We start from the raw sequence: 15,065 nt of genomic DNA, 5'->3' as shown, positions 1-15,065 counted from the left end.
ATAAGAGCATAACAGCAGACAGGAAGCCTCAGGGTAGGCCCAGCACCCTCAGGCTTTTCCTCAGGTGAGAGGTGAGGTGGGGGACAGGTGAGGTCAACACTGAAGGTGATCTGCAGCACCCCATCCTGCTCCTGGGAACAAGGGGTACAGGGCTCCCCAGTCTCACTCTGGCATAGAGAACAGTCAACGTCAGATCCGGACAGAAGCTACACATGACCACCTGGAGCACTTCCTGCTCCCCTGAACCCCAAGCTTCAATGAACTGGGCTGGGCTGGCTAGTCTCTCATGTGGCCATGCACTGCAGGACAGGTGGCTGCCATGTGGGTGAGGGACAAGCGGAGAGCAGAGGCTGTCAAGGGAGAAGCTCTAAATGGTCTCCCTAGGGTCTACCGTGCTGAGCACCAAAAGCCAAGCTTTGGAGAGATACTGCCATCCCCTCACCTGGACAATTCAGCAAGAGGAGCTCTTTTTGGCCTCACTGGGACCCTCCTGGGGTGGAGGGATGGCCCTTGTGAAGTTATGGGTGACGTTCCCCAGGTGAGACAGGCACTGACCCCAGGCCTCCCAGGAAGTGAGATGGGGTGATAGGATATAGTGACTAAGGCCCCAGAGTCCCCGCCTGTCTCCTGGAAGTTGTGGCCATCAGCCAGAACCCAGAGCACAACCTGAGCACAGAATTCAGGACAGGAGGAGGAGCTGGAGCACAGCTCAAGCACACAGCTCAGGAGGGGAGGAGGAGCCGGGGGCACAGCCCAAACATACTGCCCAGGAAGCAGCAGGCTGCTACATAGAGAAGCTAAACCCAGAGCACTAGCCGGGCCTTCAGGTAGGGCAGGGGTGTGGAGTGCCGGGTGAAGATCAGCTTGAGGATGATCACCCCTATTTCTCGGCTTTTCCCCTAGGGCTGCAGGAGGGAGAGAACACCTTTGACCCTACTTCTGGCTCTTCCCCACAGCCCTGTCATCCTGGGGTGTCAGCCCTCCCCAGTAGCCGGGTGGTGGAAAGGCCTGGGTCTCAGCCTCACATGGAGCAGCTGTCAGCATTGCCAGAACTGCCAGGCCCACTCCATGAAGGATGGGGTTGTCACTCAGGGGTCACCTGCCCCTTAGGCTGGTTTGCTTGGTGGTGAGTAAGGCATCTCTTCACGGCTTCCATACCCAATAGGAACCTGATGAGTCACCTCATGGACCGACTCTAGACCAATAGCTGTGGTAGTTAAAGACACTCCTGACCCTCAGAACGGGACCCCTCCCTCTACCCCCTGCTACCTGCAGGCTGAAGTCGCTGCTTCCTCTGTCCTCTCACCAAAACTTCTAGCCCAAGGACTTCTGCTCACTGCATGGTGGGCAGAGCACAGCATGATCATCTTGGGAGGGCCTTGAGTGGCAAGGACCTTCCCTTACCCCATGGGCTCTGTGACAAGCCTAAAACTTTCATTTTTCTGCCTAGTGCATCTCTGTGACCTTTTCCCCAGATGACCTTGGCTTCCAACTGACATTGCCCTAACTCCATCAGAACCATCTGTAAATAGGAACCTTCTTAGTCACTGCATCCAGCTGCTCTTCTGCAACTGGAACTCCCTAGAGCTTCCTGCCAAGCAGATGCAGCATCTGTAATTGAAAACTTCAGCATGAGGAGCTCCCTGCTCCCCAATGCAGCCATAGACTCCAAACTCCACACCCTTTTCACTTTCACCGCCAATTCTCTGCTTCTCCTCATCTGCATCTGTGCCCCACACTTCCTACACCACCTGGCTGTGTGGGACTCCAGAACCTTCCCCCGTGCCCACACTACACAAAGGGTGCATCCCCAACAGACCACTGGTCTGCTCACTCCTGGGTTCCTCATGAACCCAGATGGGTTGGCCAGACTGCACCCAGGACACAAACATCCTGGCCTGGCTCTCTTATCCTTTTAGGGGCTGACATTACAGTGGGATAAGCAGAAGGGTCCTTAGGTCTCACCCTGCCTCCAGCCTGGGTGCCTGACCCCAGCAGACCAGCCCATTCACCAATGGCATGCCACCCGGAGCAAAGCTCACACCCTCCTTAGGGAGAGCGGGGCTGGCGAGGGGGGCTGGCTGGGACCCAGCAAGTGTCCCCCAGGGTAGGCATTTGGGAACTCAGGCCCACTCACCCTCATAGGCAGTTCAGCATCACCCACCCATAGCACCTCATGCCACCCCACGTGGGGCTGTGCAAGCACTAGGCCCCTCCCAAGCTCCACGCCCTTGCTCAGCTGTGCTTTGCTTTGGACCTCCCCACCCCCAGGATTCCTACCCTGTTTCCGTTCCCTGGGATGATTCTGCCAGGGCTGGCAGAAGTGGGCAAACATACCCCACCCCTCCCCGACTCAGAGTTCCCTCTCCATAGCCCAAGTGGGGTTGGGAGTTTCCCCAAACAGGCTGACCCAAATCTCAGACACCAGTTGCCAGCACCAGTGGAATCTGTGCCCACCTCTTAGCAGTCCACATGGCACTTGGATTTCCTAAGCCCTTCAGCTGTTCACAGATCCGTTCATTCTAAGTGTTACCTAAATACCTTACACTTCAGTGGTCAAGTTAAAAGCTCCAAAGAAAATACTGCCTCTGGGCCCAAAGTTAGGGGGTCTTGGCTCAGTGAGAGGGGCAGCAGCTTGTGGCGGGGGGTTGAAGTGGGCCTCTGTGCCCCCTCCCTGCCCACGGGCAAGGCTGGCTCTGGCCAGTGGATCCTGGCTCCCTGGAGAGATGCCTGCCTCTCACACCCGGATCTGGTACCCATTGAGGTCAGGCATGGCTTTGGGCTCAGCCGGCTTCTTCTCACCCGATGGCCTGTGGGGGAAAAAAAAGAGGGCAAGGTAGGAGTGGGAGTCGGGCTGGTCCAAGAAGACTGGCACTGGGGCTGTGTGTCCCCTACCCCATTCTGCAGGGAGCACTGAGTGCAGCAGTAGTGCTGAGAAGGTGCTTCAGGAACCCTGGCCCTTGTGTGCTTGCCTGCACAAGTGGTCCAACCTCTCACCCACTTCCATCCCCAGCTGCAGCAAGGCAATACTCTCAGGGATGCCGCCTCCTGGTCACAGTGTCTGGGGGCCCCTGATGACACAGAAGCTCATAGACCGTGAAGTTTAAAGCCAGTGCCAGAAAAGATTGGAGGAACCCAGCAGAGACAGTGCTGGTCTGGTGCTAATGATGCTAATGGGCACCTCTGTCATCTAGATCAAGGTAGAACCCGGGCAGGCAGGTGGGACAAGTGCTGAGTCCAGAACACCAGTTCCCACCCTTCCTGGGGACATTCGGGAAATTGAACGCTCCCTGCCCATAGCAGACCCTCCACTCAGACCTACCACACAACCATGGGCCTGAGCTACATGGCTGATCCAAGCAAGGTAGTGTAAGCAAATGGATTCTACCCACCCAAATCACTTCCCTCCAGTGGGGCAGATAAGAAAATGGGGGAAAAGAAGGGCAGAGAGAAAACAAAAATCTAGGACATGAGGGGCCCGAGCAATAGCACAGTGGTAGAGTGTTTGTCTTGCATGTGCCGATCCAAGATGGATCTAGGTTTGATCCCTGGCATCCCATATGGTCCCCAAGCCAGGAATGATTTCTGAGTACATAGCCAGGAGTGTGACCCCAAAATAAAAAAAAAAAAACTAGGACATCAGGGGAGGGACCAGCCTCCCTCAAACTTTCCATGTACCCCATCCCTTACCGCCTTTCACTGCGGCTATTCCTGCGGTGGGGGCTGGACTGGGCCCGCTGTGGCGATGAAACATCCTTCTTCCGGTCCTTGGTTGGGGAGGGAGGGCCCGTGCCTTTGCCAATCTTGGTGGGAAGAAATAGGATAATTGTTTTATTTTAGGTCCTCCCAAGAAGTGCTCACGGGGGCTTGAGGGCCAGTCTTGGCAATTTTGGTTCAGTGCTGCTCAAATCTGGGGCTCTGTGAAGCAGCGTTAGAAATGAACCCCAGAGCTGCCCTGCCCTGCAGCCTTTTCACTGATGTCCCTGCTGAGGAGTCCAGACTGTTAGCAGACAACTCACTTCCATCAGGAAGGGGGTTCTAGGGAGCCCCCAGCTATACTCTGCTGTCTCCCTGTTCTTTCCTCACCCATTCCCCAGGTACGAAAACTGCTAGGGTATGGTGTGCTCATATTGTGCCCATGCAATCCCTGCTAGTCAGGAATGTGGAGAGAAGAGTGTAATAAACCTCAAGAAGAGAGCCACCATCCTTCCAGCCAGGCCCAAGAGCTGGCAGCCAGGCGGAGCTCCGGGTGGTGCTCTGCCAGCTGCCAGAGAGGTACTGGGATCTCGAACAGCAGACTCCAGGCTGGCAACTGATGAATAAGAAGTATACAAAGGCACGGAAGCCTTTCTAGGACACACAGAGTTGGACTTTGACTACTATGTGGGCTGCTGGAGAAAAGAGCCTGAAATATGGGGCATCCTCAGTACCAAACGGATCAGGAGTCAGCACCAAAGATGGGGACCTTTGGCGTCAACTCCCCATGGAGACAGAACCATGCTCCAGTAGCAAAGCTAGGGGCCTGGGCGGGGGGTGGGGGGGTGGGATGGGGGGTGGCAGAGTCAGGCAGAAGAGGATCTTCCCGGGAGAAGGGAGCACTGCACCCCCACATCAGTAGGGCTGGCTGCAACCACTTGTACCTGTGGTGCCCTAGGTTATGGTGCAGGGCTGCCATGGCATTCTGCTCCGGGTCTTCCATGCACCAACAGTCAGTGTTGGTGCTTGCACCAGAATCTGTCTCTAAGCAAATCTCTGGGCGCGCTGCAGAGTTTGCACCCTCAGAGCTCACAAGCAGCCTCCCCCCCCTCACAGAGTCCAGTATGGCAACTCCAAATGCCAACATCAAATGCCAAGTTTGAGGCTGTGGCGCCAGGCTGCTGCATGGGGAGGGCCAGAGTCCTGTAGCAGGGATTGGGGCCAGGGTCTAGCAGGCCCTGGGGGAGGGGCCAGGGAGACTCTAGGTTTCTGCCTTGCTGAGTGAGGCTGGGGCACACCTGCTCCAAGTACAGACACCCCAAACCCTTCTGTGGCCCTGACCTTACCTCGTATGGCTGCTCAGTCATTTATACACCCCCTGCCCTAGTGTGTGCATAGAGGTGAAGTGACGGGATCCAGGCATGAAAAGGGCTGCTAGGACCCTTCTTTACTTCCCTCCAGACAGGCTGAGGACCACATGTGACCTCTCCCACTGGAGGGCAGCATCCCATTCTTTTGGGGAAGGGGCCACCTTCCTTCTACCCAAGTCCAGCCTCTTCAGGCCCTGGCATTTCCTCTCTGCCACCTGAGCTGACTGGCTTAAAATCCTCCCAGGGTTTGGGGCATTCCAGGGCATGGAAGTGTGATCTTCTACCTTGTTTGCATTTTTTTGAGGGGGGGGGCACACTTAGCAATGCTCAGGGCTTGCTCCTAGAGGGCTAGGAAGGCCATATGCAGCTCCATGCCAAGGGACTGAACCCACATTGGCTGTGTCTTAATAGTGGTTCTCAAACTTTTTGGGGGGTCACATCCATCAGCGCTCACGGGTTTCTCCTGGCTCTATGCTCAGAAATCGCTCCTCGTAGGCTCGGGGGACCATATGGGATGCCAGGATTTGAACCACCGTCTTTCTGCATGCAAGGCAAACGCCTTACCTCCATGCTATCTCTCTGGCCCCAAGGTTCTCAAACTTTTTAAACAGGGGGCCAGTTCACTGTCCCTCAGGCCACTGGAGGGCCGGACTATAGTAAAAACCAAAATTCCTATGCACCCTGCATTTCTTATTTTGAAGTAAATAAACAAAATGGAAACAAATAAAATATGTGGCCTGTGGGCCATAGTTTGGGGACCACTGGGCCCTATGTGCAAGGCAGGTGCCTCCCCGCTGTACTCCTCTCTCCAGCCCTGGGGGCCTGCCCCTACCTTGAGTCGCATGTCCCGGGCATGGCGCTCCAGCTCCTTGCGGAAGTCATCGCGGCCCAACCGCTCCACGTCCAGCACTGAGTGCTTCCACTCAATCTGCTCCACGCTGTGCGGGTCGTGGGACACACACTGGCCCAGCTTCACCTTCTTGAGCACATGCCAGCAGCGGCCGTAGGCAGCTTCGTAGTCCAGCACCAGCTCGCTGAGTGTGCGGAAGGCCGGAGCTTTGTACATCAGGTCCTCGCGACGGCTCATGCCCAGGGCCCCGTAGCGGCCCCCGAAGTTCACACCCAGTACAATGTGGCGGAAGTAGTTCCCTGAGAAGTGGGTCTTGAAGCTGATGGGGAAGCGCTCCAGGGTGGGCATGCTGTTGGTGAGGTAACTGGCGGGTGGCCCAGCTAAGGAAACTGCTGGAGAAACACCCCGGTTGGGGTGGTGGTAGGGGGCCTCGAACTCAGGGACATGCCCAAGTGCAGGTGGAGGCACCTACTCAAGGCAATGGCCCTCTTGGCTCCTGTGGCTGCCCTTGGCATGGGCCACATCAGACCTAAAGGCCCTAGCACTGTCGCCCCCCTCAGAGGAGCTGAGATGTGAATGAATCAGCTGGGAGGGACACGCGGAGGATCAGCCATGCAAACCCTGAGTGTCACCTCAGTCACTCAGCCATGCTCCTGCCAGCACAAGGTTCACCAACTGGCAGACACAACCAACTGCCAGCAAGGAGATGCTGAAACATCTCCAGACTCCCCGAGCCTGCCTGCCTGGAGTGTCCTCTGAAAGGAGAGGTGGAGCAGCGGACTCTTGCTCCTGGACTGTGGGTACTGCCATGTAGTGCTCTAGATAGAGTGGGTTGTGAAGGGGGCACTGAGGGCAGCCTCTATTCCCATCATTAGAAACTTCTGAAGTCTCATTCATCTATGGGTTTTAAGAAAAATAAGACAGGGGCTGAAGCAGTGGCCCAAGCAGTAGGGTGTTTGCCTTGTAAGCACTGACCTAGGATGGACCACGGTTGATCCCCAGGCATCCCATATGGTCCCCCAAGCCAGGAGCAATTTCTGAGCTCATAGCCAGGAGTAACCCCTGAACGTCATCGGGTGTGGCCCCAAACCAAAAATAAATAAAAATAAAAGACGTTATTGTAATAATGCCCAGAGACAATAGAGACGAGGGTCGGAAGCACCGACCATAGATGTTAATGAGTCAGTGAAGTAGAATGCCTGTCTCGAATACAGGCAGGGGTGGAGAGGAGGAAGATTGGGGACACTGGTGATGGGAATGTTGCAATGGTGAAGGGGGGTGTTCTTTTTATGACTGAAGCCTAACTACAATCTAGTTTGTAGTCAAGGTGCTTAAATAAAGATATTATTTTAAAAAAAAATCTCTGGGGCCCGGAGAGATAGCACAGCGGCGTTTGCCTTGCAAGCAGCTGATCCAGGACCAAAGGTGGTTGGTTCGAATCCCGGTGTCCCATATGGTCCCCCGTGCCTGCCAGGAGCTATTTCTGAGCAGACGGCCAGGAGGAACCCCTGAGCACCGCTGGGTGTGGCCCAAAAACCAAAAACCAAAAAAAACAAAACAAAACAAAACAAAAAAAAACTCTGGGGGGGGGGGAGGGAAGGGAGCAACAATCACGTACTCTGTCATGCCCTGCAGCTATGTCTAAGGGACAAGGGTAACCCTCTTGCTAGCAGTCCTCTTGGGAGAAGCTGTACTCCTCATCTCTGCTGTCTTCTCCTCGACCATTCCTAGGGAGTGGGCCTGCTGATGGGCACCCCACAATGCCCGCTGCTGCATGAAGCTAGGTACTCACCAGGGGAGATGGACAGAGTAGTGTAAAACAGTAGGCACTGTGGAATGGGGGAGCTGTGAGGGGTAAAGAGGGCAAACGAGATCAGGCTCAAGCTGGTGACCAATGAAGCTGCTGGACACAGATTCTGTATCTTGTTTGATCTTGGTTCTAACTTAAAATTCCTGGAAACGAGCTCTGTGCTGAAACACAGACTTAGCATGCCCCAGGCCCTGAGTTTGAAACCCAGCTCTGGAGCTTCCACCAGCACCATCAGGTGGACCCCTGGTAGTCCCTGAACACCATCAGGCTCAGGCATACTGCTAGACCCAAGGCTTAACATTTCTGAGAGAGGCCCTGATACCTGCCACTCCTCTCTCAAGATTGCTGCTACCAATTATATATACATTTTATATTATATATAACTAAACAAATATTTGCATTAAATATGAAAATAGCCTGAGAGATAGTACTGTGGGTAGGGCACTTGCCTTGAACATGGACAACCCAAATATGACATCCCTGGCAGTACCTACAATACCCCAAACACCACCGGGACTAATCACTGAACACAGAGCCAGGAGTAAGGTCTGAGCTCACTCAGGGAGTGGCTCAAAAACAAAATAAAAACAAAGTCAAAAGGTTAGGGCTAGGACTGGAGCGGTGACGCTAGTGGTAAGGCATTTGCCTTGCAAGCCCTAACTTAGGAACCTAACATGGTTCATGGTTCGCTCCCCCAGCATCCCATATGGTCCCCCAAGCCAAGAGCAATTTCTGAAAGCGTAGCCAGGAGTATCCCCTGAGCATCACTGAATGTGCCCCCCCCCCCAAAAAAAAAAACAAAATAAAAAAAGGTTAGGGCTAAAGCATGGACCAATAACTGTCTCCCTTATCTGGCTCTCACTGCAGATACACTGGACTGATCTTAAGGACACACCTGTCTGTCCCCTGCTCACTACTCTGGTGACCCCATTCTCCCTTATGGGAGAGGTAACCAGATACTTTTTTTTCTTTGGAAAAGCAGCTCTGTTTGAAGACCCTGTGGCCCTCTCCATCATCATCATGGCCAGGAGATACCAATAGTTCACAGACCACCTGCCTGTTCCAAGTACTAGGGCTGTGCAAACAGCACTACAGCCCTATGCAAGACAAGGGTCCTGAGAGAACAGGGCTACCAAGTCCCCAGGAGTCAAACAAGGGGCTGTTTGGAGAATTTGTGAAGTGAGACATGGAGTCCCAGGGCCTGCCCCACATTCAATGTCCTTATATTGGGGCCACATTCACGCCTAGGAGAGGGGTGAGGGAGTCTTGGAGCTCATCCAGGGGAGGCAGCTGGCACCATGGCCCTTGCCCATGGCCAAAGCAGGATACATTCCCAGGATCACGGCTTCCAGGCATTTGATGGGCAGAGCCTCTTTGGTCATTTCCTTGGCCAGGTCCATCAGCCTGCGGGAGGGAGGCAGAAATGTGGGGACAGAGCTCTCATCCCTCTGTGGGGGAGAGTAGGGGAGGCAGAGCTGCAAGAATGAGAGGTTATCTTCCCTCCCACATGGTCTCAGCTCAGCCCAGCCCCACCAAGTCTGGAGTATAGAGTCTGGGAGAAAAGACAGCCGTGCAGACCCAGAAGGAAGCACCTTCCTATTCTCGCTTCCTTCTTCCCCAGGTTCCAGCTGGGGGCAGGAAGAAGGGGGCTGGTAGCCACAGACTCATCTTTGGAAGCTGGAATTTCCTGTAGGGTTATCTGGGGGCAGGAAGCTGGGGAGAGTGATTTCCTGGCGCCCAGAGGCGCCCAGAGGTGGCCTGAGCAAAGATAGCTTCTCAGAAGAGCTTGTCATTGATCGCAACTGCCCCCATGTTGGCCAGCTGCCTGGCCCGGACATGGGATCCCAGGCTGCAAGCTTCTGGGAGACGCCCTGGCCTGCCCTGACCGCAGAACTTGGGGCTACTTTCAGTCTGTCTGTCTCTCCACTGATATCCTCTCTCCTCTCTGGCATAGCCCTTTGGTTTGGGAATGTGGCTTGGCTGCGGGCTCTGCTGGAGAGTCCAGACTCCCCCAGACCCAGTAAAGGGCCCAAAGCACACAAGGGCATAGATCAGAGCAAAGCTCTGAATCTGGGGACCAGGATTCAGCCAGGGAGCTCCAAGAGGGGCATTTAAGAAACCGCTGATACAGAACAGAGGTTTTCAAAGGAACACAGCCCAGGGTGGAACTGGCATGCTGAGGGCAGTGGGTCTTCTAACCCCTGGGAAATGGAGCTGAGATCCCAGACCCCAGTGGTGACAATGGGGTCAATTAGGGGTGTGCTCACACCAAATGGAATGGGAAGTGAGCAATGAATTCCAAAGCAGCTGGTTGACTCTGGATATTGTACCAATGACCAGGCAGGCCACTTTGGCAGAAGGGGGACACAAAAGGTCCCCATGATGGGGACCCAGAGGCAACTGCAGGGAATGGAGATAATGGAGACCTATTCTTGCTAGGCTCCTCATCATTGGAAAAGCCCTGAGCCTCCCTCATCTACCCTTTATCAACAGTAAAATCACTGGAGTGAGGGGTGACTGTTAAACAAAGGTCTTAGGGTTCCCTTTACAATATGGGGCACCTTGACTATTCCTCTCAGCAGGGTTCCCCTGATGACACCCATGAAGTTCCTGGGGGATTCCTCTAACATTTGTCCCAGCATGCATTGTGAACTACCAGAGGTTCTTTGGGCTTCCTCCCCAAAGAGGGCTGCTAATCTTGAAGGACTGGGCCAGAGGCACCCACACTTACCCCGTCAGAGGTCTGCTCTTCTTAATTTCAAAGAACTGTGTCCCTGTGTGATTGTACCTGGGGGCCAGTTAAGGGCTTCTTGTTTGGGTGTGGAAAAGGCCTGTCTGGCCACTGCTCACCCTGTCTCCCTTATCTTGGGGTACTGGCTGAGAATTCTCCCCCTCACATCAGGTATGGTTCTCCCATTTGTGACCTTTGGTTCTCCTGGCATGGGAAGAGCTGGTCTCCCTTTGACCCCCTCTCCCTGTTCTGGGCACTTTAGCCCCTGTGCCCTCACCCCAGGCTGACTGCCCTGGGCTTCTCATGCTGCTTGCTTCCCCGCAATGACTGCAGAGGGAAGCAAAGGTAGGAAGCCCAGGCCTGGGTCCTGAGCAGGAGATTCCCAGGTCAGCTGTGCTAAGTCCAGCCTGGCCCTTTCCACTGCAATGGAGATTGTGTAGCCAGAGGGGACACTCAGGAGCAGCATTCCAGCTTTCATACCACTCTTCCTCCCAGTCTCTGCTGTCTCTCAGTCCCAGGGGCTGGCTGGGGAGGGTGAAAGCAGGCCCTGACCAGGCTTCCTCAGTGGGAAGCTGTGGGGAGAGGACAGAAGGGTGAGTGGGGATGTCAAGGGCTTTGGGGACCTTTGTTCTCTTCTGCCGAAGAGAAGGAAGCAGGAACAGAGAAAGGCTGGAGAGGGTCAGGCCTCTTTAGACAGCACCCCCTTTCTATGCCAGACAGGGGATTTAGTGGGGCCCTGGGGAACATGTTCTGTTGGCACTAAGACCCTGACTGAGCTTGGGGTGGCCGGCCCATGGGTGACAGGATACTGCAGCTCCCTGATGTAGCGTTGCACGGCCTCCAGGCGCTCGGGGATGGGTGTAGTGGGCTGAAACGTAGGCACACTCGGTATGGGGACCTAGGGACGGGAAAAGAGCTCTGGTCATAGGAAAGAAGCATGCCCAGGTACCTAGTCCAGAATGGTCTCCCAAGATCCCCCAAGGATCCATGCTGCTGGGGCTCTGATCCCCACCAGCCTCCTTCGCAGGCTCCCTCAGAGTTTCCTACCACCCAGGACAACTTGTGTCCCAGAGGTCTCCCTCCCTGGAGCATGTGCTGGGTTCAGGTCTCTGTATCAGTGGTGCCTGAGAACTTCACAAACACACGGGCATCATAACAGCTGATCTAAATTTTAAGCAAGGCTTCATAAAAACAGCAGTGTTGAGGCCATGTTCATAAGTGTTTGGGTTCACTCTGGTTTGGGGACTAGATCAGAACTGACTGATTCTCTCAGAACTCTCATCCTGTGGTACTCCCATAAGGGATGACCACATCCTCACTAGCATGGGAGAGGACAGAGAAACCAGTGGGGATGCAGAGGGCTGTGGAGGCCTTTGTTCCCTTCTGCTCAAGGGGAGGAAGCAGGAGAAGAGAGGCTTAAGGTCTGTGATCTGTACCCAAATATCACACTGACCAGACCTCCCAGTCATGACCAGAAGTGTTGAGAAATAAGTTGGCAGCAGAGGACAGGGCACAGAGGGCATGTGGGGACTGTCTTGCTGTGAGTCTAATGTACCACTCTAGAGGGGATTCATTGGAACAGGACCCTCAGCTCTCCTTCAACATCTCCTGTTCCCACCAGCACCCTTCTCCTCAGGGACCAGTGTCACTACCAAGGGACAGTGTGGCCCAGAAAGAGGAAAGGATGGTAGGAAAGTGCCCCCTCAGACTGAGAATACACAGGCTGTGGGCTTCTGGACATCCAGGCAGAAGCCCAGACTATTGTTCAGAAACTTGGGAGTCCATGAGGCCAGAGTGATAGCACAGTGGGTAGGGTGTTTGTCTAGTAGGCAGCCGACCTAGGTTTGATCCCTGGTATCCCATATGGTCTCCCAAGCACCAACAGATATAATTCCTGAACATAGAACCAGGAGTAACACCTGAACACCGCCAGGGTTACTCCATAAAAAAAGAGGGATGGAGGGAGGGAGGGAGGGATGGAGGGAGGGAGGGAGGGAGGGAGGGAGGGAGGGAGGGAGGAAGGGAGGGAGGGAGGGAGGAAGGAAGGAAGGAAGGGAGGAAGGAAGGAAGGAAGGAAGGAAGGAAGGAAGGAAGGAAGGAAGGAAGGAAGGAAGGAAGGAAGGAAGGAAGGAAGGAAGGAGGAAGGAAGGAAGGAAGGAAGGAAGGAAGGAAGGAAGGAAGGAAGGAAGGAAGGAAGGAAGGAAGGAAGGAAGGAAGGAAGGAAGGAAGGAGTCCAGAATTTGGGGAGCCCAAACCTGGCAATTTGGCTTCAAGAGGTTGGTAAGGATGAGAGAAGTCAAAAAGAAGAATGAACCAAGGTCCCTTTGTTGTTGTTGTTGTTTTTTTTTTTTTTTTTTTTTTTTGGTTTTTGGGTCACACCCGGTGGCGCTCAGGGGTTACTCCTAGCTCTACACTCAGAAATCACTCCTGGCAGGCTTGGGGGACCATATGGGATGTCGGGATTCAAACCAATGACCTTCTGCATGCAAGGCAAACACCTTTACCTCTCTGCTATCTCTCCGCTCCCCCCCCCCTTGTTTTTGTTTTTTTTTTAACAAGCTACTCAGGGGACAAGAACCAGAAATTCAAGGCTAAGCCCACCCTCTGAGTTCTCGCCTTGAGGACCTCAGGCAGATTGGCTCAGGGTATGGGTGAAGGAAGAGTAAGTCAGAGCATTGAGAAAAGCAGGGTACAAGAGACAGCCCCTTTGAGGTACAGAAGTTAAGCCCACAGGCTCAGTGTTTTATTTTCCTTTTCTTTTTTTGGCTATACCTCACGTCGCTCGGGGCTTACTCTAGGCTCTGCACTCAGGAATTACTCCTGATGGGCTCTGGGGACCAGACGGGGTGCTGGTTCAGCTCTATGCAAAGCAAGTGTCTACCTGCTGTACTGCTGCTTTGGACCCAGGCCCAGTCTTACAGACAATGAAAGTGGCTGCAGTGCTGAGGCTTCCACATGGGGTGGGGGAGGGAGAGAAGTGACAGAAGTGACCTTGATGTGGGGTACATTCAGGGGTGGGGGGGCAGAGGCTGGTGGTGGGGATAAGTGGATGCTGCAGATACAGTCTGGCAGTTTTTGACAGATGCCTCAGACCTCAAAAAAAAGGGCATGGATGCAGGAGGTAAGATCAGGTCAGCCCAGAGGCTTAGTATGGAATGTGCTTCTGGCCAGCCCGGAAGTCCACAGTGGAAGTCCCCAGCGTATGGTTGACACCTATCTGGAGAAGTGATTTCCCTTTTCACAACACTCCCCTTTCCCCCATACTGGTGTCATAATCCCAAGGGGACAAAAGCCCTACAAAAGGACAGAGTCTTGGGCCCGGAGAGATAGCACAGCTGCGTTTGCCTTGCAATCAGCCGATCCAGAACCTAAGGTGGTTGGTTCAAATCCCGGTGTCCATATGGTCCCCCGTGCCTGCCAGGAGCTATTTCTGAGCAGAGAGCCAGGAGTAACCCCTGAGCACTGCTGGGTGTGGCCCAAAAACCAAAAAAAAAAAAAAAAAAGGACAGAGTCTTACCCTCCTCCTGCCTTCCACCCCCTGTCCATGGGAGTGCTCTGAGGACCTGACTGCCCAGGTTCAAGGCTCTGGCTGGGATGTCTGGAGAAGCACAGACAAATGATTTCACAGTTCATTAGCAGCATGGGGGGCAGGGTGGGGGTGTCCCACTCCTCACATCAAGTGTCCTATAAATTCCCAGAAACACCCTAGGCAGAGGGAACTGGATACTGAAGTCCATTTAGGTCCATGGCTGCCAACCCTGGTCCCCATGAAGGCCTCAGCACCTACCAACCAGGCAGACACCTGGCCCTGCTCTGGGACAAGAAAGTCCTTAAGACTCTCCCTAAGACCAGAGAATCTGAAGCAGGGCCTTTGTGGCCACCACTGGGGCAGAGCTGGAAGGTCTGTACAATAGTTCCGAGACTCCCATAGTGACCATTACAATTGGCGGACACCACTTTCCTGTACATACGTGCACATGCTTACAGACAAGTCACATTCTGTACTGCGAATGACCTGGTCCCCTTCAACACAGGCCATGGTCAACCACTGCCCATGATCAAACTGAGAGCCAGAAAATGCTTATTTGCGTGGAGGAGTGGGGTGCAGTGGGGGGATGAGAGAGACTGGGGATAGCTCCCCGATCTTCCCAAAGACACCTAGTCCTCTACTTGCAAAGTAGAAAGCAGCCAGGGGCCTGAGCAGTGGTGCAAGCAGTAGGGCATTTGCCTTGCATGCACTGACCTAGGAAGGAACTTGGTTCAATCCCCCGGCGTCTCATATGGTCCCCCAAGCCAGGAGCAATTTCTGAGTGCATAGCCAGGAGTAACCCGAGAGTCGCCGGGTGTGGCCCAAAAACCAAAACAAAAAAGAAAGCACAGAAAGCATTCATCCTAGAGCAGCCATCCTTTGAGAAGCAGCAGTACTTTAAACACTCAATACTAGTATTCAATTTTTAAAATGTGCTTCTCAGCTGGGGACCAGATGGCCTCCTGTGGGGCCCAGGAAAATCCAAGATGAAAATCATGTCAATGGGGGACCGTGGCAAGACACTAAGGGGTCAACAATAGAACAGGGAGGTCACAGGAAGGATACAAGATTGAAAAGAA

The 15,065-nt window shown here is 54.0% G+C and overlaps 2 protein-coding genes across 3 annotated transcripts in view; one reads left to right on the top strand and one right to left on the bottom strand.

The window, feature by feature from the left end:
• The window catches only part of LOC126004088 (peroxiredoxin-1), a 1,184,503-nt gene that overhangs the window by 113,854 nt on the left and 1,055,584 nt on the right, over window positions 1-15,065 (top strand). The window lies entirely within an intron of this gene.
• Window positions 1,949-15,065, bottom strand: part of VASH1 (vasohibin 1) — a 967,981-nt gene continuing 954,864 nt past the window's right edge. For both annotated transcript variants that reach the window (XM_049770451.1, XM_049770450.1), the window contains 6 exons: window positions 11,267-11,355; window positions 10,458-10,514; window positions 9,056-9,130; window positions 5,899-6,280; window positions 3,691-3,803; window positions 1,949-2,810 (listed from right to left, as the gene is read on the bottom strand). In XM_049770451.1, coding sequence (XP_049626408.1) covers window positions 2,738-2,810; window positions 3,691-3,803; window positions 5,899-6,280; window positions 9,056-9,130; window positions 10,458-10,514; window positions 11,267-11,355 — 789 coding nt within the window. In that variant the 3' untranslated portion in view covers window positions 1,949-2,737. The remainder of the gene's footprint in view (window positions 2,811-3,690; window positions 3,804-5,898; window positions 6,281-9,055; window positions 9,131-10,457; window positions 10,515-11,266; window positions 11,356-15,065) is intronic.

The sequence above is a fragment of the Suncus etruscus genome, chromosome 3 (genome assembly GCF_024139225.1).
Source record: "Suncus etruscus isolate mSunEtr1 chromosome 3, mSunEtr1.pri.cur, whole genome shotgun sequence".
NCBI lineage: Eukaryota > Metazoa > Chordata > Mammalia > Eulipotyphla > Soricidae > Suncus > Suncus etruscus.
The sequence above is the reverse complement of the archived record's forward strand: the minus strand, read 5'-3'. Positions and strand labels throughout refer to the sequence as shown.